This window comes from Vigna radiata, unplaced genomic scaffold (genome assembly GCF_000741045.1).
Source record: "Vigna radiata var. radiata cultivar VC1973A unplaced genomic scaffold, Vradiata_ver6 scaffold_184, whole genome shotgun sequence".
Lineage (NCBI taxonomy): Eukaryota > Viridiplantae > Streptophyta > Magnoliopsida > Fabales > Fabaceae > Vigna > Vigna radiata.
The window spans coordinates 290,249-300,619 of NW_014541999.1; the positions used below are offsets into that span (position 1 = coordinate 290,249).

At 31.7% G+C, this 10,371-nt stretch overlaps 1 protein-coding gene across 1 annotated transcript; it reads left to right on the forward strand.

Annotated features, from left to right (window-relative positions):
- The first annotated feature begins 4,015 nt into the window (after positions 1–4,015).
- LOC106778840 lies at positions 4,016–5,318 on the forward strand. The gene has a single exon (XM_014666836.2). It carries the CDS (start codon positions 4,081–4,083, stop codon positions 5,077–5,079), a length of 999 nt encoding a protein of 332 aa, XP_014522322.1. The 5' UTR covers positions 4,016–4,080; the 3' UTR covers positions 5,080–5,318.
- Positions 5,319–10,371: the final 5,053 nt, after the last annotated feature.

Here is a 10,371-nt window from a genome sequence, read left to right on the forward strand (position 1 = left end):
TGGGGTGTTGGGAAGCTCTCCCACTCCTCCTTGGGTCTTCAAGGTTCATCAATGGTGATTTTGCCCCTTTTGGGTTGAGGAAGAAGATGGGTCACAAATTGGAGATGGAGATGCNAAGGGGAGGCGCAANTGGAGCATGGAGCAGCTGCCAAGAACCTTGGGAAAGACTTTGCATCTTCTCTTTGGTTCCAATTTCTTCCCTATCTCTTCAATTTTGTAGAACCCTAAGTTCTCCACCATGGAGGGCTTTTCCTATTTGATGAGATTAGTTGTAAAACATGGAATTCTTATGTATTTTTTGATGTTAATGATATATGCTTTTCCAATTCATGTTAGTATTTGATTTCTATGCTTAATGCTTGTTGTGGCTTGACCACCCATGGCATGAATTTTGGTTCTTGAAGTATTGAGAAATATGATTGAACCTAGAATTGAAATTGAATACTTATTGGATGGAATTGAGATGTTTGTGAATGCATGAGAATNAAATGGATGAATTCTAGTCTTGACAAATTGTAAACACACTATGTTAAATTCCTTGCACACCAACTGTGTGATAAAATACCAAAAAGAGTTTCTTGTGTTGTTATACCAAAAAGGCTTAATCTCGGAGAGATAGCTGACGGTGACAGAAACGTCGATGATGGTGACGAATCGGAGATAATCAAGAGTACTAAAGTTGCCGACAACTTTGGTGAAGGGAGGATCAATCAACGAGGGTACTCCGGTTTCGTCAATGTAGTGATGTATGTGTTCATTTTTCCTATTCAGATTCTCTCTATATTCAACGTTGCTACAACAAATCACAAAAACATCACAACCTTAACACAATTCAACAACATAATACAACACAACTTAACATCCGTAATCTTTATCCTTTAATGGACAACCAATGTTGATATTCGTTCGTTAATATCTGTTTAAGAATACAATGGATACTTACATCATAAAAAAGTAAATATTTCAGAAGGAAAGAAGGGCAAAAGGGGAATGAAGAGGTAGAAGAAGCACTATGTAGTGGTAGAGAGAGCAACACCCAATGAAATTAGACGACGGGGCCTCATATTTTTGGTTAACATAATAGACTCAAATAAAGTAGTCCATGGTGTGATAGGAGGGGTTTTTTTTTTATACATTTATAGCAAAAAAATTTAAATTTACATTTATAAGTAAGTCGTCCAGTCTCACACAACTCCAAATTAAAAAATAGTGTAGGAGATGCATGACTTTTGTTTAGAACAACTTCAAATGAAAAAGTAGTACATGAGTGCATGACTTTAGTTTAGAACAATTTAAAAAGGTGATGTTGTACACTCTTCACACAGTTTTTTGGTATATGTAATCAATTAGAAGAAAAAACTATAATGAATTACCTCCTGGAATCATTAAGGGTGTACACATTCAATGCAATGGATTACATATTTATTGTAATCGATTACCAGTACATGTAATTTGGATTACACAAAACATTGTGATTGATTACAAGAATAAAAGAAATGGATAAATTAAGATATATATTTAAGATATAATTGATTATGATTTAATTTTTAATTACAATTGATTATAATTAAGATATAATTGATTATGATTAAAAGATATATATTCATTTTTTCTAATCATAATTAAGATATAATTGATTATGAATTATTAAGATTTAAGTTTTAATTACAAATATTATAATTAAAATATAATTAACTATAAAAATAAATAAATAAACATTTGCATTTTACTAAATGTTTTTTATGTTCAAATATAAATAATATATAACTAAATAAGATGTGATAAGTTCTTTCCTTTGAAAGAAAAGTAGATACAACATCTCGATCATACTCACAAAATAAAATTAAGATTGTTATGACCCTTTCTCACCATTAAACATTTATTCATGTCTCCTTCTCAAGATCCATAAGCAAGTTTCACAAGACTTTACAAGTTATAGAACATTTCCAAAATTGTCTTGGTCAAACTTTTTACAGGAGAAATTTCTTGGACGAAAGATCGTTTACACTACCTATGACTATTCTTTCTCTCACATCATTATTATAAATATCTAAATATTCCACAAACAGACAAAATTAGTATCGATTAAGTTAGCATATTCCCTTATCAATTGCTAAGCACATTCACTATAATTTTTGATGAATTGTTATTCATTCAATTAACTAAAAATCCCCAAAAATATAATTGTTAAAGGACTTTAATCAACTATCTTTTAATTATATTATAACTAGTTCTGATCAAAATTCACTGTCAATGTTTTGATTTTAAATATGTTCACTAACATTGTTAAAATTAATTATTATATTTCTAAAATATTATTTATTTTAGAAACTGATATTTTATCACGATTTTAATTTTAAAATATATATCATAAGTTAAAAGAAAAAATAAATATTTAAATTATTTTAAACTTCAACTTTTAAAATGTTAAATTATTTGTGATTATAAGTTATTATTTATATAAGAAGAAATAGTTTTGGTACAAACAAAGAACACTATTATCGAAGTGTAAAAAATTTGGTAAATGCTCTCAGTTCTTTGTCGAGGACCCTGAATTGTTCAAGAAAAAGAAGCTTGATAAAAACAAAAGCGACATTTATTATTAACAAAGAATTTTTATTTATTAATATTCTCATTCGTAGTTTTCGTCACGGCTTGGCCGTAACGTTAACGATTATAAAATTATTATTTAATTAGTCTTCGCCGTCCATTATGGCCAAAATAAAGCAATCAAATGGAAACCCCCTCCATTTTCACTACAATTACAAACATGCCATTCCTCTGTCCGCCTTCATTGAAGTTGCTTTCGTTTTTTTGGCTGCTAAGAAAATAAAAACAAAAGTATTTATTAGATTCAATTTTTTGTTTTGTGTTTGTAGATAAAATTTTTAACGTCCCTTGTTGGACACTCACTTAAAGATATTAATATATTTTATCAAACAATTTTAAAAGTATGTGTAAATAATGTATTGTTTTATTGATATAATAAAATTTGAGATCTTTTAGTAAAAATATGCGAAAATTAGGCCTTTATTTAATAACATTTAGCTTCAAAAAGAAAATGTATTAGAGTGTGTTAAATGTTTAAGGGTTTTAATAATACGAACCTTCATTTTTTTTAAATAAGCATCAAATTATATATATGTTTTTAATATAACATCTGTTTTCATTTTTATTTAACTCTTCAACAGATCTAATTGTGAAACACAAACACTGTTTTTTTTATTCATACAGTGCCATATAGTTCTTTCGTGCAACGCTTTGGATGAGTTTTGAGCTAAAATGTTATTTAATTTAAATATTATATATGATTTAATCTGGCTTGAAGTATAATTATCCAATTCAAATCAATAAAGTGTGATGTAAGTTGAATTGCATATATAATTCAGTTTTATTATCGAATTAATTAATCTTATACTCTGGTATGTTACGATAAAAAATAAAATCGAATACTTTCTTATCACTAATAAAAAGAAATGTTATTAACAAAAATCATGCAAAAAAGTAATATTATAATGTTGAACCCATAGAAAAATCATATTATACAACACATAAATAACTACTAATATCCAAAGTGCTCCTGATTTTATTTATATAAATATTAGAATAATTAATGTCAATAGTAAGTAACATAACTTTTAAAATAAAGAGCATTACGAATAAATTTAATAAATTGATAAATAAATTAATATATTTATTAACTTGATAAAATAAAGAGCATTACGAATATATATACACACACATTAATTATATTCATATTTATATATTTGCTTTGAATGGGATTGAATTATTTTCAAAATCTATTTCAAAATATGATGCAATCTAATAATATTTTATTATTTATTGGGTTTTTCATTCGTTGGATTTTTTTATTTTTTATTTTTAAATTGAATATGCATCTGGCTGACCATTATACCGATAAAAGAAAACAAAAATTAATCGTTGACTTGATTGCTTTCAAATAATAGCAAATTCCAGGAAAGTCAGATTCTTGCAAAGCGTTTCCTCATATATTCTGAACCCATATATCTCCCCCACCAAACCAAAACCAAAACTCCATTGGAGAATAGAGAGAGAGCTATGGACAGAGAACAAGAAGAGATGCAGTTCTTGGGGTTCTTTGCCGTCTATAGAGAATCCTACAAAATCATATTTGCATGGAGAAAGATCTTCAGCAAGATCACCCTAACTCTAATCCTCCCTCTCTCCTTCATCTTCCTCCTCCACATCGAAGTCTCCAACATCCTCTTCGGCAAGATCGTCAAAAGTTCACAACAAATGATGGAAACCCCACAAGGCACACCCCAATACCACAGCCTCATCAACATGCTCTCTTCGGAATGGACCACCTTCATCCTCTTCAAGCTCATCTACTTCACTTTCCTCCTCATCTTCTCCCTCCTCTCCACCTCAGCAGTGGTATACACCATCGCCTCAATCTACACCGCAAGAGAGGTCACTTTCTCCAAGGTCATCACAGTCGTTCCCAAGGTTTGGAAGAGACTCATGGTAACCTTTTTGTGTACCTTCGCAGCCTTTTTCGTCTACAACGTCATGGCAGGGCTTGTCGTCATCATATGGGCACTTACGACAGGGGGAAGGAGCGGCGGAGTTGGGCTTTTTGTGGTGTTGGCGATCTTCTATTTCGCAGGGTTTGTGTACTTAACCGTGGTTTGGAATATTGCGAGTGTTGTTACTGTGTTGGAAGACTCGTGTGGGATTGGAGCCATGTTGAAGAGCAACGCGTTGATAAGGGGGAAGATGGGTTTATCGGTAGTGATATTCTTGAAGCTGTTGGTTTCCTTTGGGTTGATACAATTTCTGTTCAAGAAAACGGTGGTGCATGGGTGGAGGTTAGGGTCTATGGACAGAACACTTTATGGGATAGTGTGTTTGGTGGTGTTCTCTCAGTTGTATCTGTTCCAACTTGTGATTCAAACGGTGCTCTATTTCGTTTGCAAGTCCTACCACCATCAGAATATTGATAAATCTGCTTTGTCAGATCACCTTGAAGTGTACCACGGAGAGTATGAACCTTTGAAGGCCAAAGATGTTCAAATGGAAGAGAGCCATGTCTGACAGCTACATTATTATTATGCTCTATTATATGCTATATACGTAGTTTAATTTCTGGTGCCATAAGAAACTTTTTTCCGTTGTGAAATTATATCAAGCACATATGTGAGATTGTGAGATTGTTGAATCCACAAGATTAATTATCTCCAGCCAGTGCCTTAATTAATTTCATTTTCCGATGTCTGTTAATAAAATTTTGTGGCGGTTTGGTTTTTATAATCATCGTGTGTGTATTCTGAAAAGTCTGACTTGGTATAAATTGCATTTTTAATTCTTCATTTTTAAATCTTGGTTTAATTATAGAAAACAAGCGTTGACTTGCTTTTGCTTAGTATGATCGGGCATTGCCATTCTTTTTAGGTGCTTGTAGATATAGTTTTTGTTTTTAATTTACTTTTTTTAATCAGCAAGTAGTAATGGTTAATAACATAAGTAAAAGGTTAAAGGAGTTTATATGTTTTGATGACAAAGAACAAAATGAAAATTATATGTTAAATTCAAAGTTAATATATAAAATAAAGGAGGGTTGTCGACATAGATACTGCAAGTGACAAAAAAATCAGTTACTGAGATAGTATAAGAGGACTCCTTCTAAAATTTAACTATTTTTTAAATTATTTAAATTTACTTTTATAATTATAATTATAATTTTATTACTTTTTGTTAGAAAAAAATAACATATTATAGTTATTATAAAGAAATTATACATTATTAACCGTTTAAAGAAACATCCGCGAATAATAGTTAAATATTTTTCACTATAGAAATAGATATTAATAATTTAATTTTAAATAAAAATATTAATATATTGTATGAAGATATAAAAGTGTTTAGGAAAATAAAATTTTAACACAATTTTTTGACACCATTTTGACACTGTATATGTGTCAAAATGTGATTGGACGATTTCAAATTAAAAAACAAACTTTGGTTTTTTTCTTCCAAACATACCCCTGTCTTAACTTTTTTAATTTGAAATCGTCCAATCACATTTTGACACGTGTGCAGTATCAAAATAGTGTCAAAAAATAGTGTTAAAATATCATTTTCCAAAGTGTTTATTATAGAAGGGAAAATAATAGTCCCATATATGATTTATGAGAAGTTGTAAGGATGTGTGATAATGATTAATTGGTCTTCACGTGAGCGTGACGTGGAGAGAGGTGGAAGGAAAGACTTGTGTTTATGTTAGAAAAAGCAAAGTCGTCGCATGTATTACACAGATAGAGAGGTTTGAATATGTTTGGTGTAAAATTCTAATCTGAAGCTTCCTTCATTGCCAGCCAGCACAAGTTTATCAAAATAAATTAGAGAGATCATCATTGTTCAATTACCTAATTAAATAGCAAAGAAATAAATAGAGAGAATGGCCAGAACAAATCAATTCGGAACATGAAAACGATTTGGTGCAATAAAAGAGGATAGAAAACACACTTTACGTATTCATTTATTTATTTTCATACAGGCATAAAAAATATACATGTTCTCATTATCTGTTTCAAATTTACAATAACAATATCAAGAGCTATCAAATTTCAACAATTTAAAGAATTTATTAACATTTTATAATTAATTATAATAATTCTTTACAATTTTAATTAAAGGTTAACAAATTTATATTATAAATAGAAGCTTGACCATGAAGTCAAGCGCCACAAGAATTAACAAATAAATATATTTAATAGAGATAATAAGATTTTCTTTGCTGGTATATGGAGGAATATTTATAACTTTAACATTTTTTATTTGGAATATTTGTAATACTTTTTGAATGTAATGCTTCCGTCATAGTTAAAAAAAAAATTATTTTCAAGCAACTTATATAAGAATTTTCTTACTAGTTTCCATATCTTTCATGGCAAATAACTTGACTAGTTGTTTCTTCAACCTGTCAATTTTAGATACATCTTTTTCAACAATAAGCATGTCATCAACATACAACAAGATAATGAAATCATTCTCAGAGAATTTCCTCATAAACACACAATGGTCAGAAGTAGTTTTATTGTAGCCTTGCTCACAAATAACAGACTCAAACTTCTTATACCACTGCCTTGAAGCTTGCTTCAAACCTTATAGGCTTTTTCGTAGCCTACACATATAGTCTTCCTTACCTTCAACAAGAAAACCATCGGGCTGCTTCATGTAAATCTCTTCCTCTAAATCACCACGAAGGAAAGTTGTCTTCATATTCATTTGCTCAACCTCCAAATCAAGAGTAACAGCTAAACTTAGCATAGTTCTGATGGATGTCATTCTCACCACAGGTGAGAAAATCTCATTGAAGTCAACACTTTTTCTTTGTCTGAAGCCTTTCACCACTAATCTGGCTTTGTATCTAGGAGATGTAGAATTGTTCTCTTGCTTCACCCTGAAAATCCACCTATTCTCTAAGGCTTTCTTACCCTTAGGCAACTTCACCAAGTCATAAGTGTGATTATCATGTAGAGATTTCATTTTAACCTACATTACATCCAACCATTTTTGCTTTTCTTCACTCTCAATGGTCTCCTCGTAACATTCAGGTTCTCCCTCATCAGTCAACATCACATACTCATTAGTAGAGTAATTCGTAGAAGGTGGTTTTGGCCTGTTAGATCTTCTGGGTTGAACTTAAGGTAACTCAGGTACAAGGATGTAGAGTGTCACTATTGTCATAATACAGGGCATATAAAGAAGAACTGTTTTTTTTTTTTGTGGAAGAAAGAGAGCAAAGATAAAAAAGGTAAGCAAAGAGAAATAGATTATGATGGTGGTGATCATGTTACTACTACTACATGTGGTGATTTTGTTTTTCTTCGTGATTATGGCACTATTAATCTTGTATCCGATGAGAGCATATGGATAATTGATAGTTGTGTTACACTGCATGCTACATCTAAGAAGGAGTTCTTCACATTTTATACACCAAGTGATTTTGGAGTATTGAAGATGAGTAATGATGGGTGTCTAAGGTTATTGGTGTTGGTGATGTTCATTTCCAAACCAACGTGGGGGTGCATGCAGTTGTTTCATAAAGGAGTTAAACATGCTCTAAATGTTCACTCTGTGCAGGTACTTGATGATGGTGGATATGATAACCATTTTGGTTTTGAAAAGTGGAAGTGCACCAAATGTAACTTGATTGTGGCCAAAGGGGAGAAAAACTCTAAGCTTTACTGGACAAAAGCTTTGATTGCTAAATATAATGTGAATGTCGTGTATATGGAGTCATTTTTGTGGCACTGAAGGCTTGGGCATATCAGTGAAAAGGGACTTAACTGCTTAGCTAAAAATAATGTTATCTCAGGATTAAAAAGTGTAGAGTTGGAGAAATGGTCTCACTGCATGGCTGGTAAATAAACCAAAGCATCCTTCAAGAAGCATCTTCCCTCCAGGAAGTTAGAGTTGCTTGAATTGATGCATTATGATGTTTGTGGTCCATTGAAGGCAAAGTCTTTTAGTGGTTCACTTTACTTTGTTACTTTTATTGATGATTGTTCCAGGAAGCTTTGGGTCTATGCACTATACAAAAAGGACCAAGTGTTGGAAAAATTTAAAGAATTCCATGCTTTGGTTGAGAGGTAGTCAGGTAAGAACCTAAAGTGCATTCGTACTGACAATTGTGGTGAATATTGTGGACCATTTGATGCTTATTGTAGACATATATTGCACATGAGAAGACTCCTCCCAAAACTTCTCAGTTGAATGGTTTAGTAGAGATGATGAATATGGCATTGATTGAAAGAGTTAGGTGTATGCTTTCTGAACCAAAATTGCCTAAGCATTTTCGGGGTGAGGCATTCCTTACAACAATGCATGTTATTAATTTAACTCCTTCAGTTGCTTTGAACTCTGAGGTGCCAACAAAATTTGGTTTGACAAGAATGTTATCTATGATCATTTGTGTGTCTTTGGCTGTAAAGCATTTGTTCATGTTCCAAATGATGAAAGATCCAAGTTGGATGTGAAGACAAGACAATGCATCTTCATTGTTTATAAATCTTTTATCAGATTCAAGGTTATCACCACAAAATGGAAAGCATCAACTTTATTTCTATAAAACTCAAAATATACCACAAGGTTATCATCATACCCTCCTAATACATGTTTTATTCTCTCTTCCACTTCCTGTATTGATGTTTTTCTTTCTTATGCAATAACCTACATGAAATAAGATTTTATACTAACCCCTAAGTGTCTTCCCAGTATAAACCATTGTTCATTTTCTATTGCATAATGTTTCATAATTCACTCGTAAACTCTCAGAAAACTTCCATCATATACTAGTTTTATAACCAAGGGAGACTCTCTCATGGAAACCCTATTCCCACGTGAAAGCCCTAACATATTTTAACGTCTGCCTTCTAACTTTTTCAAATCAATTAACGCTGAACCGACATAGCCCACTCATGCGCTAAATGTTTATTCATCGGGTTATACCCCAACCTAGGATCAATGTGTCCATCAATACCCAAAAGAGAGAAACTTTCTCATGACATCACTGGGTCTTCCTACTATTCTACATACTGCAAGTTTTCTCTTAAACAAAATATCCAGATCATATATTATATAAAAAAAACAAAACAGAGCCCAATGAGTGAGTATAGTAACAAAACACCCCTAAATCATATATTCATCACACAATGTAACAAAAACAAAACGTGGAAACACACCCAACTCTCGTGCTCGCTTCACCAACTCCATGCGAATAAGAAAATTCCACCAGAAACCCATGGTTCTCACAACCATAAAATGATATAAGAACATACATGATACACAACTTCAAACATAGAAAGTTAATGATTTAGCTTCCCTTACCGTAGATAAACCCTAGCTTTCTTTCTTTGCCCAAGGTTGAGAACCCAAAACTTTCACCTCCTCCACATTAACGTTCTTGCTTCCAAGAAAAACTCTAAAACACTCTTTGGATTTTCCAATCACTATCTCCCAGTGCACCCACCACTTTTTCTCTTTCTGTTAAACTTTGTATCCCCCTAAATTTTCCAGAGCCCCTCTCTTAAATAAAACTACCCAATCCACTAACCCCTATCTGTTCCACTAACCCAATCCACTGACCTTAGATATTTTAATTATGGTTTTTAAAATGAGTTAAGTGGCCCCACGATGAATATTTAAAATATAATAGCCAAACAAACAATTTTTTAATCTAAGCTTCACATGAAAGTTTCGATTTTTTCATTAAAATAAATACACAAAATCTTAACCATTATACTACAAATTTTATTTAATTAGTACTGTTAGGATATTTATCCTATTTATCATGATTATATTGTGTCTAGGGTTACTCTAATT

What these genes read in the sequence shown, in the direction of transcription:
- LOC106778840 (XM_014666836.2), top strand. Translation starts at nt 4,081, where the DNA reads ATGGACAGAGAACAAGAAGAGATGCAGTTCTTGGGGTTCTTTGCCGTC.